The sequence below is a fragment of the Lotus japonicus genome, chromosome 2 (genome assembly GCF_012489685.1).
Source record: "Lotus japonicus ecotype B-129 chromosome 2, LjGifu_v1.2".
NCBI lineage: Eukaryota > Viridiplantae > Streptophyta > Magnoliopsida > Fabales > Fabaceae > Lotus > Lotus japonicus.
Window position 1 is genome coordinate 72,537,998 of NC_080042.1, and position 27,824 is coordinate 72,565,821.

Below are 27,824 nucleotides of genomic sequence, written 5' to 3' on the forward strand. Positions count from 1 at the left end.
CGAACATTGAGTTGGCGGAGAAGCGACGCCCTTGGTTGAGCAACCAAGTGGTGCGGTGTCGACGCTGAACATGAGTTGGCGGAGAAGCGACGCCCTTGGTTGAGCAACCAAGTGGTGCGGTGTCGACGCTGAACATGGAGTTGGTGGAGAAGCGACGCCCTTGGTTAAGTAACCAAGTGGTGCGGTGTCGACGCCGAACATGAGTTGGCGGAGAAGAGACGCACTTGGTTGAGCAACCAAGGATGCGGTGTCGACGCCGAACATGGAGTTGGCGGAGAAGAGACGCACTTGGTTGAGCAACCAAGTGGTGTGGTGTCGATGCCAAACATGGAGTTGGTGGAGAAGCGACGCCCTTGGTTGAGTAACCAAGTGGTGCGGTGTCGACGCCGAACATGAGTTGGCGGAGAAGAGACGCACTTGGTTGAGCAACCAAGGATGCGGTGTCGACGCCGAACATGGAGTTGGCGGAGAAGAGACGCACTTGGTTGAGCAACCAAGGGTGCGGTGTCGACGCCGAACATGGAGTTGGCGGAGAGGAGACGCACTTGGTTGAGCAACCAAGGGTGCGGTGTCGACGTCGAACATGGAGTTGGCAGAGAAGAGACGCACTTGGTAGAGGACCAAGCGGTGAGACTCGACGCATGACCGGAGTCAGCGAAGTTCAATTCACCCAGTCGAGGACTAGGTGATGAGGCTCGACGCCCGACTGGAGTTGGCGGAGATCATAAACGCACGATTGTTTGAAAACTTAGTATCCTTCAAAATTGTATGTTCCTTGTTTATTTTTCTGGGTGTATATTATGCTCAAACCAATGGTTGGACATGGATTTGGTCAAAATGTGAAGGTCCTTTGAAGGATCACAACGTTGCTCTATTCTCGTGCTCAAATGAAAACACTATCTTACCAAGTTAGTTTACCTTTTCTTGTGGGCATATGGAAGAGCTTCATTGTCAGTTATCGTCTGTGGTGTGCCCTTCTTCTTTTCCTGCTTTTAAACCCAAGTGCGAGCATACTCTAAAATTCCTCCACGGTTGTGCATCTGGATCAACCGGTCGACTTTCTCCCGGTCGACTTCCTCCCTCCTTATAGGTCGTGATCGTAGCGACATACCTTCTTGACATCGACATGCCTGTTGTCGACGGAAGTCTTCCTGCAAAACAAAGTGAATATTTTGACAGTAAGAAGTTTGGTGTTATACTTACATGGTGTTTGCACATCCTCCCTTTGGATTTACGGATAGCCTTCAATTCCATACTTGCTGAGATGAAAAATGTCCTAGACAACACCCTTCGTAGCCTTGGGCGGCTAGGCTGCGGCGGTAGGGCAGGGAATGAAGAAACTCTTGTGGAAGCCGATATGTTTTACCGGGCCCCATGGTGGGCGCCAATGGTCTAATATAAAACCCTAAGATCTAGAAGATGAGCAAAAAACTTACAGTGTATTTCAGTGTGTTGAAGATGATTTACATAGAAGGGGGAGGTCTTCCTTTTATAACAGGTCGACCTCTGAACCCTAACCAATATATTTATTACAATTGACCAACCATCCCCGCTGATGGGGCGTAATCACTACTGTGTCGGTTGACTTGTGGATCAATCTCGTCCATCAAGGAAGCCCTTCATCACCTAGTCGGCTGACTTGGTGCCAGGCTGTGTTGGTCAGCGACAGTCATGACTCTTGACCAAGCGCGTGATCAACGGTCTAGTTGCTTCCTCATCAACGGTTGGATGTCTTCGTAAGAGAGTGGATCTTTTCATTAATCTTCTAGCATGTAAGCCCATACCTCACCTGTCCAGCCCAAACTTCAGAGGGCAGCCTAGCCTTCCGGTAGGGACTTGACCATCCGGTCCAAAGTCCATAACGGTACAGTATTAATCTAATTAATATACAAATCTTTTATAACAATGGTCAATGGATAGAACGCACATTGAGTATTTTTTTACAACTAAAGATAAAACTATCGACAGATAATTGATTTAAGTGGTACATACTTGATTCCTCTTAAGTAAGGTTTCAAGTTTGAGTTCTATGGAAACCCCATAAATATGTTCATAGTACATAAACATGATTGCCTCCCGCAGATAATACTTGTTTTACACAAAAAAAAAAAAAAAACGCGTTCGAGCTCCATTCATTTACAAGCACTTGAACCCGAAATATTTGCTTCAGTTAGAATAACACAACACAGCTGGGACGAATCCAAAAGTTTTATGTTGTAGAAACAATATATACATGTGATTTTTTTTAAAGGAGAGCGAAATGTCCGAAAACACAAGTCTTAAACTAAAATAATGCTCATGAATGAAACTCTCATCCTATAATCTCGAGAAGGACCATCTAATACATCTGTGCAAGCCAAAATCCAGCTCATGAGAATTTTCAGCTAATCAATTAGCTACTCTATTGAGTTCTAATGATGATAACACGAAGTATGATATTCTCATGTTCCTTGAAGTTGGAAATTTGTGTTTATATATTTCTCTCTTTTAGACATTTAAAATGTATCACCTATAACTATTTATTATCTTTAGATATCAATTAGACTTATTAAATGAACAAATAGTCATTTAAAATAAAAATGAGATATTCATTAGTAAATCATATTATTTATATTGTTTGCTTAATTTTTTTTGTACGAATCTAATTTCAAAAATCTGTAAAAAAAATATGAAATGTGGTATCACGCACCTTAAGAAATAAATAATGTAAATAAAATTCAAAATTTGTTTTATAATAATATATTAAAGTAAAAATAACGAGCACCTATTGGCACAGGGAAGATATCATGGCTCGTCGGGCTTTACTCGCTCGTAATTGGAATGTTACCGTTGTTCATATTCCGAGAGAGAGAAATCAAGTTGCTGATGCCTTGGCCAGGATTGCAGTTCGTGAGAATTGGGATTGGAAAGTCTGGTGCATTCCTCCGGCTGTTGTTGTACCTCTGCTCTGTCAGGATGTAGTTGTCTAGCTTTTGCGCTTTGTTTTCATTCCATTTGTAACAAAAAAAAAAAAAAGTAAGAATAACTTTCAAAAAAAAGTAAAATGACCGAATCAATTTGTAAGATCATATTTTTAACTTGACCGAATCAATCAAAGATCAATTTCATTAATTAAAGTCTCACACGGCATTTTATTTTTGAAATTGCACACGGTATTTTAATAAAAAAGAAATCAATGAAGAATAAATTGAGATCTTTTTTTTATTTTTACAGCAAATCAATTCAATTGATATCAATTTAAAAAAAAAAAAAATTCCAAGTGACCGAGACATTATACAAACGGTAACATTTGGTTACTTCAGTTCAGTTCATTTCATTAACACTTGCTTGCTTCTCAGTTCTCACACCCTCCATTTCTCTCACTTCCAATTCTTCTTCTCCTCCATTGCTTAGAAACAACGTTCTGTAGTCAATTGGATCTCTTTGCTCAAGATGGATGTGACTGTGGGGAACCCTTTGGCGGGTGATGATGTTTCCGGAGACTATTTTCCGGTGGGCATGCGTGCTCTTGCCGTTGACGGCGATCAAGCTTGTCTCAGAGTGTTGGAGAACCTTCTTGGCAAATGCAACTATAACACTTTGTTTGTTAGAGGGAGGTTTAGATAGAGAGAGATGGAGAAGAAAGAGTTAGGGGGAGGAATGATGAAGTATATGTGTTTGGTAGGTGAGAGGAGGGAGTCAGGGAGATAGAGGGGAGAAAAAGTGGTGGGTCCTACCATTTTTTTGGTCTCTCCAAATAAGGGTGGGAATAGGCTGGGCCTAGGTAGGCTTTGCTTAAATAGGCCTAGCCTATTTAAAAATCTTAAGGCCTGAGCCTGGCCTATGGCCTATCAAAGGCTTTTTTTCGAGCCTGGCCTGAGCCTTCCGAAAGCCTGGCTTGGCCTGGTAGCCTGTTTAAAGGCCCGTTTCACAACAACAGTTTTACGTTTGTTAACAAATTTATCTGTAAAAAGCTATCAAACTTATAAGCTAACGGGTTAAATTATACTAAAATAATCTTTCAACGATCAGACTTATAATATTATTAGCTAATAAGTAGTGAAGAAACTAAACGAGATTATGTTGGTTTCTTAGAGTTGGAGAGCCAATTTAAAATCACACTTCATTTTTAAAAAGACTTATAACTTTGACTCGTTATATAAGTCAATTTGCTTAAAAATATATAAAAATCTCAATAAGTATATAATATCAAGATATTATAATAAATTTCTAATATATAGACATCATCAAGGGTAAAATATATTTATACTTATCATATTTACAATTTACCAAAAAAATACTAATCATATTTACTTAAATAGGCTAGTCTGTAAGGCTTACAAGGCTTGTTGAATGGCCTGAGCCTGACCTTTTTAACTAAATAGGCTTTTCAAAAAGCCTAAGCCTTGCCTATTTACCATTTTGGTCTGGCCTGGCCTGGGCCTGTGGTAGGCTAGGCCATAGGCCCCTACGAACGGCCTGGCCTATTCCCACCCCTATCTCCAAATGAGTGAAGGCTTGATTTAGGGTAGTTAGAGGTCTCTCTCTTCTCTATCTCTCTTCTCTTTTTATCATATCAAACAACCTATAAATCTACTCTATTTCTCACCTATTTCTCTCTACTCAACTTCTCTCTTCTCTACTCTCTCTTCTCTATCTCTCTCTTCTATACCAAAGAGAGTACTCGTTTGAAATTTTCCTTTTTTTTACTCTAAACCCTCAACTTTTCCTTTATTTCTACTTTAAACACTCAACCTTTCCTTTATTCTAGGAAAGGAAAGTTCGTTTGAAATTTTTAAAACATATTATTTCAAGTGAAAATATGGGGCACCGATGTCCCTCAGTTTAAGAGAGACACCCTACTCTCCGTCTTATCTCATATCCAAATGCTATATGCTTCATAATAGTTTCAAAGTTTTATTTTTTGGTCAATAATGTTTGAAACAAATATCGAAAGGGTTACCAAACTACATGTGAGAATAAATCTCTAAGAATGCTACAACAATTCATAGATACATAAGAAGAGCAAACATGTACACTTGAGCAAGAAGCTAAAAACACGATGCAAAACCTAAGGATCATACAGAACAGGGCCGTGTATAGAGATTTTGGGGCCTAAGGCGAAAATGTTAACGTAATTTTTTTTTTTTACAAGAATATGAAAGAGACCTTATATATCATATCAATTATCAATTTTTTTATATTAACCTTCTAGTTTTTTGAGCTGCAAAATCATTTATCAGAGTTTTATACAACAAAATAAATAAAAATGTTATGAACAATAGAACCAGGAACACAATGAATGAAACAATGTGAGATTTTGCAACACTTTAATGCCAAATATCTCATTTAATAATTCATTTTAACATGAATTTTTTTTTTCTTTTTTAGAGAAGAAATAATGAGTGAAGTCCGTGAAAAACATTATACAACTAGTATTTAGCCCGTTTTCCCGTGCATCGCACGGGTAAATTTTTACCAAATAAATAGTTAATTATAATCATTGAGTATTTGATATATATATATGGAGTAATACAATGGTATATTTATTAAAATATACAATTTTAATCAGTGGAACGCTTATATGTTGTTATTATCTTCCTTTTATATCTCAATGTTTCATCGTACTAATGGACATTAATTAGATAACTATGAAATATTAAGTTTGGTTCGTTTCCGTGTGATTCACAGACGAGCGATTCTACGTTTTATGGTTTTTAATTTTATAATTTAACAAAATAAACTAATTAATTTACATACGAGCAATTTATAATCTACACAATTATCTAAAATGAACAAATTTTATTATTAACTTTGTCAATAAATAGGTGATAATAAACTGATTATTATTTATTAACACTTTAGCGTATATGAAACGGGTGGAGTTTTTACACTTGACATGTTTATTATGAGAATTTTTTCACCATTTGATCTATTATGAATTCAATTTTGTATGTGAGTGATTCCCTAGTCTTTTTATAAAAAGAAAAAACATGTCAAGTGTTCTTGCATTTCATCTAAAATACTGTAGGTAACATTGTCCTAATGTATTTTAATCTAAAGGTAGAATATTTTTATTGTTTAATGTATTTAATGTAAAAAATCAAGTGAGTTTAATATTGAAATCAATACAATATGAGGAGCAGCTTTTTTATTTCAAATTAAAAATACATAATAACAATAACCAATTTTACTATTAGGACATAGATACTCTTCCCTGTTCATCAATGCATCATTAGGAAAGGACTACAGTAATAAAAAAATAATGTCAAATTTGAATTTTTAGTACTTTAAGAGCTTGAGGTGTGATTCAGGGCTACATTTTATAATGCAAATATTTTCTTTCACATCCAATGATCTAGACTGCGAAAACAAAAGGAGCCGTGAAATGGGGATCGCTTTTGAGTTGTTTCCATGTGTTAGTTCCATCGTACCAAAGTCATCCCACAGTATCTCTTGCAGGGTTGGACTTCTTTTGAGCAGCAATATTGGACGGCTACTGACAATGATAAAAGATAGATAAGTAATCATGGATAAAAGAAAATGGAATTTATAAATTGTTCTGAAACATGAATACTTACTTGCATTGATCATTTCAAGCTGAGGACACCTTAGCTTGGTTTTCATCTTAGCATGACTTGAAACTGAAAATAAATTAAATGCTTTCAAGATTTAAAGGGAGTGAAGTAAAGATATGTTGATCACTATGTTTAAGCACCCTCATTCACTAAAGCCTAAAATAAGTTTAATAGACCTTTGGCATCTAAGAAAGAAGATCTAATCAGATTTTGAACAAATCTTATATAGCATGACTACTTTCAAACTTGAAAACATCATTATTAGAATTCAACAGACAATCATAAACATTGACAATGAAAAAATGCCCCTAAAAGATGTCCTTGACCCAAGCTAGTCACAGATGCCACACATAGCCCTGCTCCAGCTCATACACATCTCATCAATTCCTTTGATGAAAGAAGATGATTCGAATTGGAAATGCCAAAAGAGAACTACAACACATGCAACAACCAAGACTACTTAAACCTTGCATGAGCAGAACTGAAGACCACTTTGTTAACAAACCATTTAACAACAAAAAAGATAATTTAGATTTTATCACTTCTCTCATGTCATTAACATCAACTTCAAATTAAAATTGCAGGTAAGTGGTGGAGAGACGAAAATTGTTTCCAACACAAATAGACTCCCTTTAACATGTGAGGAGAGACAGTTCTCGATCAAAATGGCTATCATAAACACAATCACAAGTATATCCACTCCACGAAGTAAGCCATATGCACCAAAAGGGTAGCAAGCATAAAAAAGCATAGATATTTTCTTATTATTTAATAGTTGATTCAACTTCAGATGTTTAAATACTAATTTTAGCAAACAAACACCTTATCAACTCCAAAAGTGAAACTGCAAATGATCAAAGCAGTAGCAGTACAAAATTGACCAAGAACCATATGAACAAAGTCATGAAGTTCATGAACAATATTTGAATCAAAATAGGCAATAGCTTGTGGAACCACAAAACTATTTTTATTAAAATTATAATTCTCTTGTTCAGTTTCTTCTTATCCAGTTTCATATAGATTTTGATATAAAAAAAAAAAGTAAGGTCTTGCACAAGTGCACTTAGATAGGGTAGATATAGTGAGCTAAATATAAAATATGAGATTTGTCTAACATAGTGACTCCCTTATCACATTAGATAATCAATATAAAGCTATTAAAATCTAAAAGTTACAAAATACTCTAGGATGTAATGAAGGAATAAAAAGGTGGAACAACTTAGACTGCAAGTTGATTATCTTATATGACAGTCAATACAATGACATAATGTAGAAAGTAGATGAAAACACTTAGAAGTTATCAAAAATAAGTAAAGTACCTGTGATAAGAATGTTAGGAAGGCCAACAGGAACTGGATCTAAGAAACATTCTATACACAAAGAAGAAATCAAACTGCTCCAAGGGCCTTCACTGTTTCAGAGACTTTCTTTATTAATGCAATACCAGAAACAAAGTTGGAAGAATAGCCACAGAGAAGAATATTACCCTCTATGAAGTTCAATCCATGGGGTTGTACTTCATAACTGGGGAATCTAGCAGAACATCACTTGCAGCAACCAAAGTGCATGTTTTTGTTTAAACGTGTAGGAGCTGCACAAAACTAATAACAAAATTATTAGTACACAAAGGAAACTGACATAGAACAAAAGAGAAAATCTATAACAAAAAAAGGGTATGGTCATCCTTGACACAATATAAATAGAAATAGATACGATCACATTTTGAAAATCAATGATCCAGGGTCATATTAAATCTCCAAGAAGAAACCAAAACTCATCCAATAGAAGAACCAAAATCCATTCAATGAACAGAGATTCAAAATCAAATTAAAACAAACAAATTTATGAATGAAATCAACAGGGAACTTGAAGTGAAAAGTAAATGGGGTCCATACATTGATTCAAAAGTAGTGCATAAATAAATCACTGCCCAGGGATAGCCGTAGATATCCCAAAACTCCAGCTTACCCAACCCCTTGGACAGTCTGTAGACACCAAAATAAGTTATCTTGTAGACATTGCCCTCTGAAAATTCACCCCTGAACTTACTGAGGTAGTTCTTCTTAATATAAGCCTCAATTTTGACACCCTATACACCAAACAAACATACTGTATACTGTAAGACAAAAGATTTAAACAAATACACAAAAAGAGAACGAACAGCAGGCACAGTAGGAAGAACACACAATTGGAGTATTTATAGACAACTGAAAATGAAAAACCATTGACAATTGAATTGAAATAAATTGAAATTGAAATAAATTGAATTGAATTGAGTGTCAGAAAAAAACCTGCTGAACCACAATGAATACCAGCCCTCTTTTACTCAACTGATAGGGAAACCATAAGCTGACGAAATAAACCACACCTATGGCTTCTGACTCTGCTCTTCTCCTGACAACAAATAGTGAACAAATCAAACATCTTCAACAATCTATTCTCCTCCTTCTCATTATCAACTACCACAAGATTATCACCTAACACAAAGATGGGTCGAAGAACCATAGGTCAGAGTGACGAAAATTTACATAAATCAATCGTGATCAAAACAAACAGTAAAACCTAAAGTTGGGCTACTGAGGAGAAAGCATGATGAAAGAACAGCAACCGGCGGCGAAGATAAAGGAGTCATCAGATCAATCGGAAAAGATGAAGGTGATAGATTGGTCAGAAGTGGGTGAAAAAACCAACTTAAACACGGAAAGAAATCTATGGTTCCGATGAATGTGGAGAAAAGGAAATATGTGAAAGAGAAATCTAAGAAAAGAAGATGACGAAAGGTACGGCGGAGTGGGCAGAGAGGGAGAGGCAACACGCCATTGCCAGCTAGGGTTGATTTGAGAGAGGGATGAAGACAGGTTAGGTGGGGAACGACGTCGTATGCAAGAGTCCAGTACTGGTTAAGTAAAAACGACGTCATATCCCAGAGATGATTCTGAAAAAAAATAAATAAAGGGAAGAAAGCCAGATGGCAGAAGCTGATAGGTTGTTTCTTATGAATAGCAACTGAAGAATAAGATGTAGTAGATAGATACTATAAATATATAAGTCATAAAAAAATAACTATTATGAGTAACATAAATTAATTTTTTCAATTTTGAGAATGTAAAAATAACGGATATTTTGTTTACTTATTTTTTTAGAAAATGTAAATTTATTAATACAAAATACTACTACTAATAATTACCAAAGTTGCACTTCTAAGTTCTCACGTTGCATTTCTTATGTTGCCATTAATATTACTTAATTTTTTATTATTTTATTACATTTCTTAAGTCTTAGTAGTATATCTTATACATACTAATTTTTTTGGGGCCTTAAATATATTGGGAGGCCTTAGGCAATTGCCTAATTGGCCTAGTGGTGTCCACGACCCTGATACAGAACCTAAAAACATAGAAGCTTATAAACATCTGAGCAGAGATAACAAGTTCTTTCAAATAGTTTCAAAAAAAAAAAAAAAAAAAAGTTCTTTCAAATAGCGCTCCCATAAACCACTCAAACAGCTAGTGGAGGAGGAGAAGCTCCTAAGAAAGACAGACATTGTAATATTATGGAACCCTAATAAAGATTTTTCGAGAGAGGCTACTAGTTTTTCATAAGAAAAAAAACTTCTGAAGCTCAATTCATCGGAAAAATTTACTATACACAAGTAAAAACTTGTGAATAGTTACACCAAGGCATTTTGACCTCCTACTTCATGTTTTTTTTTGTATTTTCGAAAATTAATATACTTAATATATAATAGAGTAATTAGGCAAATAGTTAGAGAATGATAAGTATTCATTTAATTGAATCTGATTGCAACAATGGAGCCGGCCCTAATTTTACAGAGAGCTCTCTCACCTTCATCTCTTGCAACAATGGATCTGGCACCCACCATGCATCTCCCTCACCTAGCCCTCGCCGCCGCCCTTCATCCATGGCCGCCGCCGCCACGATTACCTTTTCCTTTTCCGGCCCCATCCGCGAATCGACCTCCATCTCCTTCTTCCATTAAATCGCGCGGCGCCACCATCTCCTTCGAACTCCACCGTACCGCCAGATCTGGGTATGAGTTTCAGAGGTTCAGATCGAACCAGATCTTATTTTTTCTCACAGTTCAAAAACCCCTAGATCCCACAGTGATTTCATAGAAAAAGAACACGAAATGGCAGGAAAAAAGGTGAAAGCTTGAACGCATCTGGGTTTTTTCTTCAATCTGGAGTTTTCAAGGTTGTTCTGAGTGCAACCATGGCGTCAAGCTTCTGGGAATGTTGGATCTGGGGTTGCTTCTGGGGTTTTCAAGGTTGTTCTCAGTGCGTGGGTTCTTTGATCATTTATTGTTAAATTCAAATGTTGTTGCTTGCTGAGATTTACATTTGGTTTTGTTTGTAAAACTTGAATCTTTGGAGAAAAATATATGGTGTTGTATCTGTATCTTAGTGCTCAAAGTTGCCTACTTTTGAGATAAATGGTTTCGGGTTGCTGAATCTTTTTGTTGTTGAATGATGAACATGATGAGGTGAGTGGTTGCTGAAGCAAACAAATCTGCAGGAGAAGAAGGTGGACTGTGGCAGGATGGAAGGGGTGGAGAAGGAGGACCTGATCTATTAAATATTTGTGAAAATCTTAAAATGTAGATAATACACTAACTATTTCCCTATTTCCCTAAGAGCATCTCCAATGCAAGGTTCTTAGTTCTTATTTTTGAGCTAAGAATTAAGAACTGAGTTCTTAACCATTGGAGAGAATGACGTGGAGTTCTTAGTTCTTAAAAATAAGAACTAGGTTCTTATATAAGGAGTTTTACTTTTTGAGTTCTTATGAGTTCTTAGCATAAAAAAATATTTTTTCTCTCTCATCCAAATTACTTTATTATTTTATGAGTTTTGTTTTATTACTTTATGAAAATAAAAAGTAAAATAATGTAGTTGGTGAGACCAAATGAATAGTGCTAAGAACTAAGAAATCATAATTGGAGCAAAATTGCTTGAGAGATACTTAAGCACATGTGGCAGTACGGGCCCACATGAATAGTGCTAAGAACTAAGAATTAGCATCGGAGATGCTCAATTGCTTCTAAAAAAAAAGTTACCCATGGTTAAATAAAAAAAATTCATATATTTAAAAAAAATTACAATATTCAATCTACATATACACCTCAAAACGGCGTCGCCGTCTCCGCCTCTAGAAGTTAGCACGAGGAGGGTCCAAGTGGATGAACCCTATAAAGTTCCGACCGCCGCCATCGCTATCCCCGCCGACCTCACCAGACTCGGCCTCTCCTCCATTGATTTCTTGATTGATGGCGAGTTCGTTCGTATGTCGCTTGAACAGTTTCTTCTGGCTAAAGGAATTTCCGCGGTAAATAATCATCCCCCATCCCTGTTCAAGTTCCTGCATTCTGAATGAAGTTATATGTGATGAAATTTTAACTTGGAAGTTGGTACTAGATCTGTTTGAAAAGTAGGCCTAGCTTCTTTTATCTATTGGATTTTGGATTACAATGATTTATTTTGATTTTGTATGTTCTTTTATTGAAGCTTTCATTTGTAGTGTAAGCATGTATGTTTCAATAAAACTAATAAATGCTGGTTTTTGTTATGGACTTACGGGGATGGTGTCGAATGTGATGCTGTGGATTTTAGGTAGTCTTGATGGAAATTGTGACTGTGATATAGTTGTAGCCGGAATGGTGTGGTTCAAATTAAGTCAATGAGGCAATAATGGCATAGTTGTTATAGTCGTGAGTTGTGACTGACTTAGTTGGATTTGGATCAATTGCAAATTGACTTTTTATAGATAAATGGTTCCTAGTTCCTAGTTCCTACAGCTATATTCAGCATTTCAATTAACTTTTTTAGACAAAAACACGGAAAGCCGATAACCATCAGCATTCTGCGCTTATCTGAATTCAACGTGAATCTTAAATTGAACAAAACCTTGGGTTTCAATCTGGAATTTAAGTATTTTATAACCTTATGCCACTTACAAGGAAAATGTTGAAATTTCAGGGATTGAAATTGGGTATATGCAACAGTAATTTATCCATTTGTTTAATTTCGTCTGTAACAATGGAAACAAACAGTTTTTACTTTTTGTTCTGATGTCATTGCCCCATTGCTAACTACTGCTGATTATCTATTTTTAGGAAAGGCCATTGGAAATTGTGTACACAAGGGTTGTAGCCCCACGAAAGGAGGAAGACCCTTCTCTACATGATGACTGGGTCAGTGCTGTTGATGGTTCTTCTTCTCGGTAAGCTTGTAATGTGTAATATTTTTTATGGAAATTTTCCAAGACTTTTTATGATTCATCTTTTCCATAATGGTCCAATTTTAAGTTTTCTATTGACTCCAATCTTTATTAATTTCGGCAACTGGAAAAATTTAAGAAGAAACTCCTTTTGTTTAGCCATTGATTGTGAAATATTTTTATGAGCTAGAAAAGGTTGAATTTAAGTCCTTGTGGTTGGTTTTTGTTTGGTTTCCCTTAATCTTTTGGGTCATAATTGGTGATGATGGCAAGAGAATTGGTGTTGTGATAGCGTAGGGTTTGAGCGCACCATCAATGGTTTGGTGTTCATTGGATGCGGTTATTTGTAGTGTGCTGAATGGAAGTAGCCAGAGGACACCCTGCTCGTGAATAGGCTTAACTTTTGGTCTTTGGATAAATGCTTGATTTTCTATAACCTATTTGTATAATCCTTGCCATTGTGTTATTTTCACTGGCTAAATTACTAGAATTTTGGTTCTTTTTAGCAAGTTAATTGTTGTTTGAAGTGAATGTCCTTCAATAAGAATATAAAGTTGACAGTTTCACTATTTCTGCAGGTTTTTTTGACTGGGTGTTATGATGGTTTGGGAAGGTAATAGACTTGCTCACCCACTTTTGCTCCTCTAGAATTGTTGGCATATTTTATGTTCATTTGATTACTTTCTCCATTCACTGAGCTTACACCTTGATATGAAAGAATATATATTTTAGGGTATGGAAAGGTGCTGGATTATGTTCCCATATATTGGAAGGACATAGCGACGCTGTCTCTTCTGTTTGTATCGTTAATCCAGAAGGTATAAAAAAGCAAAGGATTTTCTCTTACATGCTGCCAAATTTGATTAGTTTTCCGATTGCCACTAGTCAAATTTGAAATTTTAGTAGATGCTTAATTTTTTTTCTGTTGAGAAAGTCATAAGGTTTGTATCTAATAGTATAACTGAGCTTATGCCTTATGGCTGATTTATCTTGTCCATGAAGTGCAATGTCATTCTACTAAATTATTACATATTTACTTATTCTCCTCTTTCCATTCCTGTCTAAGATGGTGGTGATTATGTTTTTTATGATATTAGTCAGTGTTCCACTGTTTTAATGTGCTTAAAAGACTTTATTTCTTCAACTGCACGAGATAAATATATACCGTGTTTGCCAGTCACTATGCTTTTATGCACAGAGTCATTTATGCTTGTATCATGTGTTTAGGGGAAATCTTTAGTATGGTGCACATCTTGCACGTTTAGGTCTAATTTATATGCATAGTGTTCCATAATATTGACTCTTAAAACTATACTTGAATTGTTATCTTGCTTTGTACTGTAATCAGGTGAGCAAACTGTTACTATAGCTACTGCTTCGAAAGACCGGACACTAAGGCTATGGAAGGTAACTACAAGAAGCTGCTGAACTAAATTCCTTATATTGAGCTTATGCTTACTATTTCATATTTTCTCCTTTGTGTAAAAGCTCAATACCAATGAGGCTGTCAACACTCCTACAAGGGTTAGGCTTTCAAAATCTTGCATGGTCACAAATCTCCTGTACAGAGTGTTGCCGTGCAGACTTCTGGAGAAATGGTTCCTATTTGCTTTTTGATGAATATTGACCTCCAATTAGGAAGGTATATGAGAGGAGAAATAAGGGGAAGGCTATAGCTTAGCCTTATGGTGATATATGATATTAGAAGTAGTTACTGTTAGCTCTTTCAGTTACTGTTATGTAGGGGTATAAATAAGAGGGAAAGGGGTAGTTAGAGGCAGTTAGGAATTCAGTTGGGACTAGGAGAGACTGGACTCTCAACCAGAGAGGGAGTTAGGGTTTCCCTTTCTCCATTGTTGTACCTTGAGCTTTGGTTCTCAGTTCAGGGAATCTCAGTTCTTTTTCAATCAATAAACTCAATTCTTGTTCTGATTCCATCAATGGGCCAAGCCCAAATTACTGATGGGAGGAAATTGGGCCTTAGTGGTGGCTGGTCACAATTCGGTCACTGGAAGCATTGATTTAGGAGTGGGTTGCATGTTTTCAAAAGAGAAACACATTCAAATGGGCTGGGCCATACTATCAAGAGTGGAGTTAGATACAGTAGCAAAATTCTTCACCAGCATGGATTGGGAAAAGATAAACAGCTATGTGAAAATATTTTTGGCATAGTGGGTCAAATTCAATGTAGTTCAATAAGGAGGTATATTGTAGCTCTCATATCTAGCTTGAGCCATCTCCAACTTAACAACGGAAAGGAACATGACAGTTTTAATGGGTTTTTATTTGATCCTGGTGGGAACGTTATGAAGATGAGAATTGTTGCAGACAAGGACAAATTCTTGGGAATAGTAGTTTATATTGACATCCTATTGACCATAGAAAGTTGGGGTAGACCTTGGTTCAAAGAGTTGATGATAGGGACTTTAAGCTTGATGAAGTTCTCACAATCGAATACAAGTGTCAATTAATCAATGAGCTAGGGAAGCATGATGTTGACCCGATTGACACTATCATAGCTGCAAGGGAAAGGGTGGACCATGCTGCGTGTATGCACATCACAGCTGTAGTTGGCACTCTACTAATTACTGTTGGAAAATTGTTGGATATGAGGCCGCAAACTCTCAGTTCTCAAATTGCTCACTTGCCAGCTTGGTTTCACCAAAGATACTATGGTGATTAACCTTATTCGGGTTGCCACTACTGCTAGTGTTGAGGGTCATCAGGATTTTTGTTCTACCGGGCAATATTGCTTCTCATTTTTCTGGTGGTCATCATGTTTCTCGCAGTGGGAATCGAGTGGATTCATAACAGCGGAAGTGTGGGGGAATGTTAGGAGTTTCCTATTTTCCTGCCCACTTTGCTGACAGCTTGCAATTGTTTCTTCTGAAAATGTTCACTCAAGGCTTAAGGTGGTCTCTGAGGTTAGTCCTAAGGATGGCTGCTGAATTCTCATTGCATGAAAAGGGTGAAGACAATGAGTATCTGCTCTTGGTTGTGAAAATCTGGAGGCGACAGCATGTTTGCTACAGATGGGTCTCTTTTCAGTTGTTTTTCCAGCACTTTCCCCTTGCAGAATTTATTTCAGAAGCTCAAGGAAGATGGTCACCTATACCAACAATGTTGGGATGATTTGCTTAATGCAATGGGATCCAGGTTGAAGCTGGAAGATGCTCAGATGCTCACCAGTACATACCAGGCTGGGATGAGTTACATTTTGCTGTAGTGGGTAGCTTGAGCACAAGATGGAAGCTGAGTTTGTTCTGTTCTATAGCTTGTATTCAATCCTTTACCTTGAGGACAAGGTGGAATTTTTAGGGGGGGGATTGATGAATATTGACCTCCAATTAGGAAGGTATATGAGAGGAGAAATAAGGGGAAGGCTATAGCTTAGCCTTATGGTGATATATGATATTAGAAGTAGTTACTGTTAGCTCTTTCAGTTACTGTTATGTAGGGGTATAAATAAGAGGGAAAGGGGTAGTTAGAGGCAGTTAGGAATTCAGTTGGGACTAGGAGAGACTGGACTCTCAAACATTCCAGAGAGGGAGTTAGGGTTTCCCTTTCTCCATTGTTGTACCTTGAGCTTTGGTTCTCAGTTCAGGGAATCTCAGTTCTTTTTCAATCAATAAACTCAATTCTTGTGCTGATTCCATCACTTTTCTTGTTTAAGTTTCTTCACATTCCCTCTCCTTGGTTCATGTATAGTGTAATAGTGCTCTGTAACATCAGTCTTCTGTTGTTTGATATGCTTAGGTTTGTTCCGGTTCTTGGGATTGCACCATCAATGTTTGGAAAACTAGTGACATTAATGCAGCAGATGACCTAGTTTCTAAGAAGAGAAAAGTTGAAGGTCAAGTGGAGGACTCTCAATTAGAGGTTTGGACAGGTTCCTTGCACTATATTGTTTTACTTGTGTTGTTAAAATTGGAATTTAAGGTGTCACATATTTTTCTCCTGAAGATTATTTATTTGGAAGCCTTATTTATCTTGTAAGGATTGATTAAAAATCATATTTGACTCTTTCTTCTCTGAATTGTTTTAATTGGTAAGTGCAATAGTAAAAAGTTAAGGATGGTTCTATTTGTATTTCCCACTTTGTTTTCTGTGCTCTTGTCCCCTACTTTTGTTCAAGAACTTCATGCATAGAAGAAAATTCCTGATATGGTGTCTCAAAATTCGTGCTTAGACTGACGCTAGAGGCTAGAGGCCAGGAAATTTTGATGTTTTAAAGCTATTTTTTGAAGGAATATAATGATCTAATCATGACAAGTTCAAAACTTCGTTTAATATTATTTTGGGACTGTTTTAACCCATTTGATGTATCATTCAGTAGCTTTTGACAACAACTTAACCAAGTTTTCGCAATAACACTCTGTTTTACATACTATAGGGAGAAGCTTACACAACCCTCGTGGGCCATACACAGTGTGTATCTTCTGTAGTTTGGGCGCAACGAGAGTCAATCTACTCTGCCTCATGGGTCATTGTATTAGGAAATGGGATGTTGAGACGGGCAAAAACTTGTCTGATATAGTAAGTTGATAAATTGCTGCTCTTGCTCTCTCCTTTGTTAGAATTGTATACTTTTGAAGTTCAATTTCTTTTGGTTTACAAGTTATGCTATATTGCTATGTGACATGTTACCCTTGGGTGCTCTGCCATTGATTTAAAATTTAAATGGGTGTTAACAGGCAGTGAAGTTGCAACTTGATTAGGGCATGCTGATCATTTTTTTTGTGTTGTTCTTGTACTTAAGATTAAAGATTCTGTTTGCTTTGTTAATCTCTAGTTCTGGCATCTTTGAATTGTGTGGTTCTCTGCCTAAGATTCTGTCTAAAATTTATATCTTTGTATGCTAGTTCTTCAATTTTCCCTCAAATGGTTACTGATTATGATGTTTTTATGTGATAATCATTGCTAATGCTTAGTTTAGGTTTTGTTAAATCTACTTTAATGTTCTTGTCTAAAAAATCATTTTAAGTGCTTACCTGGAGGAAGTGGAACCTTGTTCATGGCAATAATGGTTATCTATTTACTGTTTGAATCTTTTTTTCATACCAATGTATCATGGAAAATGATTTCATATGCGATCAAAAGTAGTCAAGTACCACTATATCAAAAGTTGGAGCTTTCAAATTTTAAGGCTACATTGCTCTCCATGTACAGTTCAGTGGGAAAGTTCTCAACTGCCTTGATGTTGGCGGGGAAGGTTCTGCTCTGATAGCTGCTGGTGGTTCTGACCCTGTTATTAGGGTTTGGGATCCTCGTAAGCCAGGTCTGCTAAATAAAGCAAATAATTATTTCCTCTCACTTCCAATGAGAATCACATGCATGCTAGTATCTTATAGTACAATTTCTCTTTTCTGTAGGCACTTCTGGTCCAGTTTTCCAGTTTGCTTCTCATACTTCTTGGGTATCATCTTGCAAATGACATGATAATTCTTGGTTTCATTTACTTCCTGCATCCTATGATGGGAAAGTTATGTTATGGGATCTGAGAGCTGCGGTAATACATCTGTCAAGAACTTTTTAATTTTGGTGATTATACGTCATCTTTGGGTTTTTACCTACTAATTTTCTCCATTGTTGTTGCAGTGGCCTCTCTCAGTCATTGAATCACACAGCGACAAGGTAAACTTTCTTTCCATGTTTTAGCAGCAAAGAAATAGGCTTATTAGCACTTTTGGTCCCCCAGGATTGCAAAATGTGCAAATAGGATCCCTAAACTTTAGAAATAGCATTTCGCCTCTCTGACGTTACCTTCCGTTAACAGTTTTAGTCCCTCCTCAGTTTTCCATCCAAAAATTAACGTTTTCTGGATTTTTCAGAAAAATTCACTACATCTTCATCTTCTTCATAGATCCTTCCATCATCTTCACCTTCTTCTTCTTCAAAAAAAAAAAATTCCAGAAAATCAAAGAGTTTCAAACCCAAAAAAATCAAAACTCAAAATATTGGTGTTTTACTTTTGACTTAATATCAAACTTTACTTACTCCATATCCAATAATTAACAGTTTAACACGTTAATCCCTCTTCATCTTCATTTCCACCACCAAATCATAAAACAACCCAAACACAACGAGCTTCCCCTCCACCACCTTCCCTTCTCTCAACGTCATCACCCACTTCCATAACCACCACCGCCAAATCTCATCATCTCCGTCTTGCAGTCCTTGTTTCAATTGAAACCCGAAATCGATTGAAACTCATATTCAATTCGAATCTCATCATCTCTGTCTTGCCATCTCATCATCATGTTCACTACGACTCTTCTCATTGGCACGTGAAGACCAGATCTAGCCTCATCACCTTCACCAAGGACGACCATATCCTTTTCGCACTCGATTCCTCTCTCTCGCACGTGATGACCAGACCTTGTCCCATCTCTCCTCAGATCTGCATGTGAGTGGTGGTGATGCCCTCTTATCCATCTTTTCTGGGTTCTTCCGTTTTCTGGTTTCTTTGGATTGGGGGGTTTTGGGTTGAGGTTTCGGTATTTTGGTTTTCTCTGGATTGGGGTTTTGGGTTGAACGGTTTATGGGTTTGGGTTTTTAGGGAAGAAGGCGTTCTCTCTTTGTGGCGAGGCAGTGGTAGCGGTGTTCTTCGTTATTATCCTTCCATCGCACTAAACTTCTCTCAATGTTTCTTCTGAATTTATGTTTTTGTACTGCCCGCCCTGTATTGTTTGCCTCTCTTTGTTACCATGTCATTATTATCATTGAAAATGGATACTGGATAGGCCTTAATAATGCGAATAATGCAATCATTTGGAACTCTCTCTGATTCACTTTTGTCATGGCCTAATATGTTGAATGGAGAATTTCATTTAGTATTACTTGGTTATTTACATTAGCAAGAAACTATCATGCTTGAGAAGAAGGATGAAGGGAGATGATACCGTTAATTAATTATTCAAACACCATTATTTGGATCCATTTTCAGCATTTCAGGCAATAGGTTTGATTTTTTGGGTTTCAAGAACTTTGATTTTCTGAAGAAAAAAAATTGAAGAAGATGAAGATGATGGAAGGATGTAAGAAGAAGATGAAGATGTGGTGAATTTTTCTGGAAAATCCAGAAAACGTTAATTTTTGGATGGAAAATTAAGGAGGGACTAAAACTGTTAACGGAAGGTAACGTCGGGGAGGCGAAATGCTATTTTTAAAGTTTAGGGATTCTATTTGCACATTTTGCAATCCTGGGGGACCAAAAGTGCTAATAAGCCAAAGAAATAATACCTCTCGAACATCTTTATTTTACACGCTTGAGAAGGGTCAAAATTGTCGTTAGTAAAATTTCTTTCGTTTAACTCAGGTACTATGTGCTGACTGGTGGAAAGGTGACAGTGTTATCAGTGGTGGAGCAGACTCAACTTTGCATTTCTTCCGAAATTCCTGTACAGTGACGGAAACTTCAATCATACTATGTTTTTTGAGGGGTATGGGTTAGGGGCAAATATTTTTTTGTATTGGGAACAGATCAAGTTGTCCAAGGCGCAAATGAGAAGTGTTGTATCAGTTGCTGTGAACAAAATCTGTAGTCGATGGCTATTGGGGTAAAAACCCTTAAAATTATGCAAAGCTTGAATTCATTCTATTTGCCAAATCTGTAGCTAATGGCTATTGGTGTGAACCCTTAATTAATACATCTGCTTCAGTTTTGGAGACCTTGCTCTTATTTATTCATTACTAAAGTAGTCACTTTCTCTCAGTCAACACTTTCATATGCAGTGTTGCAAACCCACCACTCTGTCTGGTGAAATTTTTGTGTGCAGTGGTTTATGTAATTAAATAGCATTTTTGAAATAAGGCTCCTTTGTCCAAAACAAGGCTCCTTTGTCCATCACAGGCATTCTTGGTGATATTTGAAATGTTTCTTTAGTGGTTGATAGTCCTGAGTGAGCAATAAAAATAAAATAAGTGGTAATAAAAAGACACAGAATTTAGTAGTTGTTTAAAAAATAAAATAAAAAGAAGGAAGTGTTGTTGAGAAATGGAAGTTAAAGTTAACTATGTTATCATAGCAATATAATTAGCTATAAACTCAAGCCAGTTCAAAAAAAAAAAAAGCTATAAACCCAAGCCAGGGAAGAGTGAATTGTCTCAGCAACCCCATTTACCTTGTACCTAAATGATGTTTCATTCTCTATCTTATAAATAGAATTGTTGCTACTGTGTTGTTTCTACTGTAACAATCGCCGTGGCTTAATTTCTGTACTGTTAGTCAGTTGTCGAACCTGTTGTCCCAGCATCGTGTTCGACATCTGTCCTGTGCGAGAACCATAATAACATTTATTATTTATAAATAATCATATTTGGCCAGTAAGCTTAGGTAAAGTTACTCACATGGGTAGTTTAGACAACCATATTTTTTTAATTAACACGACATAATTTCATTGGTTGAAACATAAAATGAGACATTATTTAGAAACAGAAAATCTTGATCCCCAATTTCATCTTCAAAATGGAGTTTAATATATTGTTCACCTTCACCATTCACCAAATTAGTGAAATTTGGATTAGTGAAAAATTATCTAATTATTGAAAATTTTAAGAAAAAATAAAATAAAGAATAGAAGAAGTCCCACATCAAGTAAAAATGAGAGTGTTGAACAATATATGAGTGAAAGGACTAATGCATCCACTGTTGTATTTTGAGTGAAAATATGATATTCTTCACTTATATCATTACTACCGTGAGGTATACGCTCACCCCACACCACTTTAGACTTATTTATTGTGCTTCTTTACCAAGCTTCAAATGAATGATAGAAATTCTCTCAACTAGATATAAATCCCGTGCGTTGCACGGGTGCTGTTTTTAGAATATTTATCAACATCATATAAAAATTATATGATGTTGATAAATATTGTTCACCTTCACCATTCACCGAATTAGTGAAATTTTGGATTAGTGAAAAATTATCTAATTATTGAGAATTTTAAGAAAAAATAAAATAAAGAATAGAAGAAGTCCTACATCAAGTAAAAATGAGAGTGTTGAACAATATATGAGTGAAAGGGCTAATGCATTCATTGATGTAAGATTTTGAGTGAAAATATGATATTCTTCACTTATATCATTACTACCGTGAGGTATACGCTCACCCCACACCACTTTAGACTTATTTATTGTGCTTCTTTACAAAGCTTCAAATGAATGATAGAAATTCTCTCAACTAGATATAAAACCCGTGCGTTGCACGGGTGCTGTTTTTAGAATATTTATCAACATCATATAAAAATTATTATAGTTTAAATAAAAATATGAAATAAAGATTATATATTTTACTTGTAAATTATAATAAAATAAAAATAATTGTGTTAAAAAATTTTATTATGAGTATTAGAGTTTTCTTTGTTTAAATAATTAATACGATTGAAATTTAATAATTAGCATTGAAATGATTTTAACAATTTAGAAATTTATTTATTTAACCATACAATAAATTATGAAGTGAATTTCAAATATTTTAAATTAATTAATAAGTTTTAATATCACCAAATAAATTATAAGAACATTTTCTTATACTTTTTATCAACAATCAATGAACTTTAACTTTGATAATTACAATAAATTATAATTTTAATAGTCTAAAATCTAAAATACGATTGAAATTTAATAATTAGCATTGAAATGATTTTAACAATTTAGAAATTTATTTATTTAACCATACAATAAATTATGAAGTGAATTTCAAAAGTTTTAAATTAATTAATAAGTTTTAATATCACCAAATAAATTATAAGAACATTTTATTATACTTTTTATCAACAATCAATGAACTTTAACTTTGATAATTACAATAAATTATAATTTTAATAGTCTTAATCTTAATTGCAGTAAGCCAGAGTCTCCAAACCTGCCCTTTGGACCACCTGCTCAACCCGAGGACTAAAGAACTCCGCCGGACCTTGAAGATGTCTGCCATGATAGTAAATCTTCAGCACCATCCTGCAATATTCCTCCTCTGGGGCTAAATAATGCTTCCAAATTTGACAACAAGCATGAGTCTTATAACTTTTAAGGAGGTCCAACTTAAAAGGACCCCCTCCGAAGTAAAGACTACCCTCTCCTTCAACCTGTTCTTCTTCATCCTCATTATCTTGCATCTCCTCATCCTCCTCATTCTCCTCTTCAGACTCATACTCCCCCTCCTCCTCCTCAGTCTCATCATCATCACTAGACTCTTCCGCAACATGTCGAGGGCCTTGAAAGTCAACCCCACGTGAAGGGTATGTGATGGGACTGCTCTTTCGAGAACCCTTACTCACAATCGCCGCTTTTTATTTACGGTTTGCTTCCTCCTTCTTCTTGCGATTCGACCCCGTGGGACGAATACGAGCAGGGGATGGGGCATCAAGTATTTGAATTCCTTTACGAGGATGGTTCTTTGTCCTCGGTGGTCCCTAGCACAAACAAATTCCATCACCAAATTAGCATATGCACAATCACGCACTTGCAGGTGCGTTAGGCTACGCACTTGCAGGTGCGTTAGGCTACGCACTTGCAAGTGCGTGTCATAGCTTTCCAAAAAACACAAGACAATGCAAAACGACAGACCTGGACGCACTTGAAGGTGCGTGAACTACTTTCACGCACCTTCAGGTGCGCACGAAACCAGCACAGTCGGAAATTCGAGAAAGAGAAAAGTTAGGAGAGAAATCAAGGAAAACTAACCATGGAATCAAGGTGGTGTTGGGCGGCGATGAGAAGAAGCAACGGTGAGGGCCTTGGTCACAGCGGCAGAAGATTGAACAAGTGGGTAAGGGTTCTTGGTGGGAGAAGAAGATTTGGGTTCTTAGGGATTTGAGGGATTGAGAATTTTTCAAGTTTCTAAAATTGGTGTGTGTTAGTGGGGGGTGAGGGATTAGGGATTTGAAATGGGAGGTGTGAGTGGGGGGTGGCGGTTTTTGGGGGTTTTGGGAGGTTATGGGAAGTTTTTAATTTAAAAGGGGTATTTTCGTATTTTTGCACTTTTTAGGGGGGTGTTTTTAGCTATGAGCGGGGTGCGTTTAACAATTACCATTTTAATATAGTGGTAGGAATTACTTGATGTATTTAATGCAAAAAAACTCAAGTCTCCTTTATATATATATATATATATATATATATTAGATTAAGATTTTTTTTCCAATATCTCATAGCTAGTTGTTATAAAACTAATTTACTTGAGTCTAGAGACTCTAATCACATTAAGTGAATATGTCTCTCCTAATAAATTTTTCAACATAAATACCACTTGACAATTTGTGAATTCTAAAGTGTGTGATAGTGGTTTTTTTTATAATGAAGGTTTTTTAAAAAAAGTATTTTGAATTTTGTATTTTAAATTTGCCTAATTTTTATGAGTTGGAGATGGATGAATATATGACCCGGGGCATTGCAACCTCAAATTGTGAGATTTTTTATTCAAAATATATAGTTTTCCAAAACTTTTGACCACAAAAGTTGGAAAAAATCATTAGCATGTATCGGATTAAATATTATCCTATCACAATTGAATAACCTATTCTCTGAATTATTAGTAGATTTGTTAATACTTTTCTTTGCTAGATGATGTGGGTGAGGAAACTTCAGCTTTTAGAAATGAGAATGAACTGAAGAGAATGAAAAGCCACTGGTGTTGTAACATGTCTTACTATGTTGTTCTTTGGCCTTGACCATAAATTGGAGGATATATAAAACAAAACTACAAATGTATAACACTTACACCAACATAAATGACAATCACATAGTTTGGAATATTTATATGTACACACACTTCAAACCTACATTACATAACTGTCACTGAAATTGGAGTTTGGGGTTTTATGTAAACCGTAACTGTAGTAGCTGCAGGGTACTGAAATACAGAAAACAATCAGTTGAACTAAGTGGTAAATGTGATAGTAGTTGATATAGCACATAGAAGTTGTTCTGCCTGATTGTCTTGATAAAAATAAAAAGAGATTGTCTAAACGACTCATGATAAATTTTGGGTTAAATCACTCATTGCCTGGGTGGTGTTTGATGGAATGCCTGAGAGGAATGAGGTTGCTTGGACTGTTATGATTGTCGGTTATGTTGGGAACGGGTTTACAAAGGAAGCTTTTTGGCTCCTGAAAGAAATGGTCTTTGGTTGTGGTTTTGAGTTGAATTGTATTACCCTTTGTTCGGTTTTGTCAGCTTGTTCTCAGTCTGGTGATGTGTGTGTGGGTAGGTGGGTTCATGGTTTTGCAGTGAAAGCAATGGGGTGGGACTTGGGTGTTATGGTGGGGACAAGTTTGGTTGACATGTATGCAAAATGTGGTAGGATAAGTACTGCGTTGATGGTGTTTAAGAACATGTCAAGAAAGAATGTGGTGGCGTGGAATGCTATGCTTGGTGGGTTGGCCATGCATGGGATCGATGGGTAAAGTAGTGGTGAATATGTTTCCTCGCATGGTGGAAGAAGTGAAACCTGATGCTGTGACTTTTATGGCTTTGTTAAGTGCTTGCAGCCATTCGGGTCTAGTTGAACAGGGTCGGCAGTACTTTCGTGATCTTGAGCCTGTTTACGAGATAAGGCCAGAAATAGAGCATTATGCTTGCATGGTAGATCTTCTTGGTCGAGCTGTACATTTGGAAGAAGCTGAGCTTTTGGTGAAGAAGATGTCAATTCGTCCAAATGAAGTTGTTCTGGGGTCCCTTTTGGGTTCATGTTATGCACATGGTAAGCTGCACCTGGCGGAAAAGATTGCGCGAGAGTTGCTTGAGATGGATCCACTGAACACAGAGCATCATATCCTGCTTTCAAACATGTATGCATTGTCTGGAAAAGTAGAAAAGGCAAATTCCTTTAGGCAGGTTCTTAAGAAAAGGGGTATCAGAAAGGTGCCAGGAATGAGCTCCATATATGTTGATGGTCAACTTCATCAGTTTAGCGCAGGGGACAAGTCACACCCGCGAGCTTCAGAGATTTACATAAAGCTAGACGACATGATTTGCCGTTTGAGGTATGCTGGCTATGTCCCCAATACAACTTGTCAAGTTTTGTTTGGTTGTTCTAGCAGGAGTGGTGATTGCACGGAAGCATTGGAGGAGGTAGAACAGGTATTGTTCACTCATAGTGAGAAGCTGGCATTGTGTTTTGGCCTAATGAGCACAGCATCTGGTTCTCCACTATATATTTTCAAGAACCTAAGGATATGCCAAGACTGTCATTCTGCTATTAAGATTGCCTCTGACGTATACAAACGTGAAATTGTTGTCCGAGATCGTTATCGTTTCCATAGTTTCAAGCAGGGTTCTTGTTCTTGCTCTGACTATTGGTGAATGAACCTTTTGGACGAAGAAATTGAAGTTTCATTCATCAGGGACTCATTAGAGTAACTCGGTTTACAATATGAGGAGGTCCATCCTCAAACCAAGTATTGTTGGGGAAAGTGAAAGCTAGGCTGACTACAAAGATAATGAAATGAGTTGGTTTCAGTTTCAAGACCTGTGTTGTGTTTGCTTCCCTCACCTATTTTTTGGGAAGTTCTAAATCTAAACAAATAATAATATCTCACTCAATAGAATAATGTTATAGGTGTGTAGAGGTGGAAGGAAGAGAGAGATAGGAATAAAAGAAAAAGTAAGAGAGAGAAAGCATGAGATGTGATAGATGATAAGAGGAGAGAGATAGAAATAAAAAGAGGTGGAAAATGAGTGTTTGAAGAAGGAGGTGTGTATATATCATTACTCCACTCAATATGTATGATATTATAACTATTGAACACCACTTGAACTTTATAATTACCTAGAAGAATAGACATGAATGGTATCCCCAATTCTTTTCAGTTTGCATTGTCATGCCAGGTTAATGAGTTGTCTTTCTGTAGTTATAGGTCTTATAAATAACTATGGATCAATTTCAACATGGGGATGTAGCTTAAATGGTAGAGCGCTCGCTTTGCATGCAAGAGGTAGAGGGTTCGATCCCCTGCATCTCCATTTTTTTCTTATAAAATTATGGTTTGTTTTCCATAAAACAACATCCATATTTCTCAAGACTTCCATTAGTGAAATAGCAAAAGCCAAAAGGTCGTGTAAGGTTGCCCTTTTAGGAAAGAAAAAGTGTAAATTAAGTGACAAAAGATGTAAGAAATCTCGCATTGTTTTTTTTCCAATTTAAAACCTGCAGTTTTGTGATGGGTGAAAACACCTTTAAACTGAAAACCAGACAGACATTGAAGTAGCTCTACTTTAAATTCTTTTTTTTTTAAAATCAGTGTCAATAGAGCAATGACTAATCATCTTATTATGGATGTTAACACTAAGTGGTAAATAGTTAGCCACAAATGTGCTATATTTCTATGAGCGAAGATTGAACCTAATTAAGAGATGAAGTGAGCTACTACCATCCCGACCTCAAGTTGTAAAAACTAAAAAGGTTAGTAAATTTTCAAGTACACATTACATTAGGCATCCATCCATCTATGTACCATAAATTTTCAAGTACACATTAGGTATCCATCTATCTATATTGTACCAAAAAATTAGGTATCCATCTCATTTATGATGTTCTGTCTGGACCATAAATCGTTTGAAAAAAGAGCTTTGTGTTTTTTGCAACTAAACATACCTTCGGTCCATACAAAATTTAGAAAGGGAAGAAGAACCAGTGATTTATCAGACTTTTTGGAAGAGAGTACCTAATTTATAACTAAATTATATCTTTAACAGAAAATACAAAAAAAAAAAGGGTTAATCCAGTTTTTCGTCCCTAACCTTTACCATAAATATGGTTTTCGTCCCTCGCCGGAGCAAAGCGTGGGATTGGTCCCTATCTTTTGCCAAAATGATTGGTTTTAGTCCCTCCGGCTGTTTGGGTCAACGCCGGAGCTCCGGTATACCCATGTGGCGCTCCCAGATCGAATCATTAAACGACGTGGCAGCGACACATGGGCATACCGGAGCTCCGGTGTTGACCCAAACGGCCGGAGGGACTAAAACCAATCATTTTTGACAAAAGATAGGGACCAATACCACGTCTTGCTCCGGCGAGGGACGAAAACCATATT

At 36.5% G+C, this 27,824-nt stretch overlaps 1 protein-coding gene, 1 long non-coding RNA gene and 1 pseudogene across 12 annotated transcripts; 2 read left to right on the forward strand and 1 right to left on the reverse strand.

Moving 5' to 3' along the window:
- Positions 1-6,115: 6,115 nt before the first annotated feature.
- LOC130739362 (uncharacterized) lies at positions 6,116-11,135 on the reverse strand. Of its 11 annotated transcripts, none has more exons than XR_009019855.1 (7): positions 10,404-11,135; positions 8,849-9,034; positions 8,453-8,646; positions 8,044-8,158; positions 7,877-7,968; positions 6,561-6,623; positions 6,116-6,475 (listed from the first exon to the last, which is right to left on the reverse strand). It is a non-coding gene; the product is annotated as an uncharacterized LOC130739362 (long non-coding RNA). The 11 variants fall into 11 exon arrangements; XR_009019856.1 differs by having other exon boundaries at positions 8,849-8,951; positions 10,404-11,134; XR_009019854.1 differs by lacking the exon at positions 10,404-11,135 and adding an exon at positions 9,035-9,470 and having other exon boundaries at positions 8,453-8,666; positions 8,849-8,951.
- A 1,650-nt stretch (positions 11,136-12,785) lies between these two features.
- LOC130739361 (ribosome biogenesis protein WDR12 homolog) lies at positions 12,786-20,462 on the forward strand (annotated as a pseudogene).
- Positions 20,463-24,644: 4,182 nt separating this feature from the next.
- LOC130735648 (pentatricopeptide repeat-containing protein At5g15340, mitochondrial-like) lies at positions 24,645-26,174 on the forward strand. Its single transcript, XM_057587571.1, is given in 2 exon segments — positions 24,645-25,184; positions 25,186-26,174. Coding segments are annotated over 2 exon segments (1,278 nt in total). The 5' UTR covers positions 24,645-24,815; the 3' UTR covers positions 26,095-26,174.
- Positions 26,175-27,824: the final 1,650 nt, after the last annotated feature.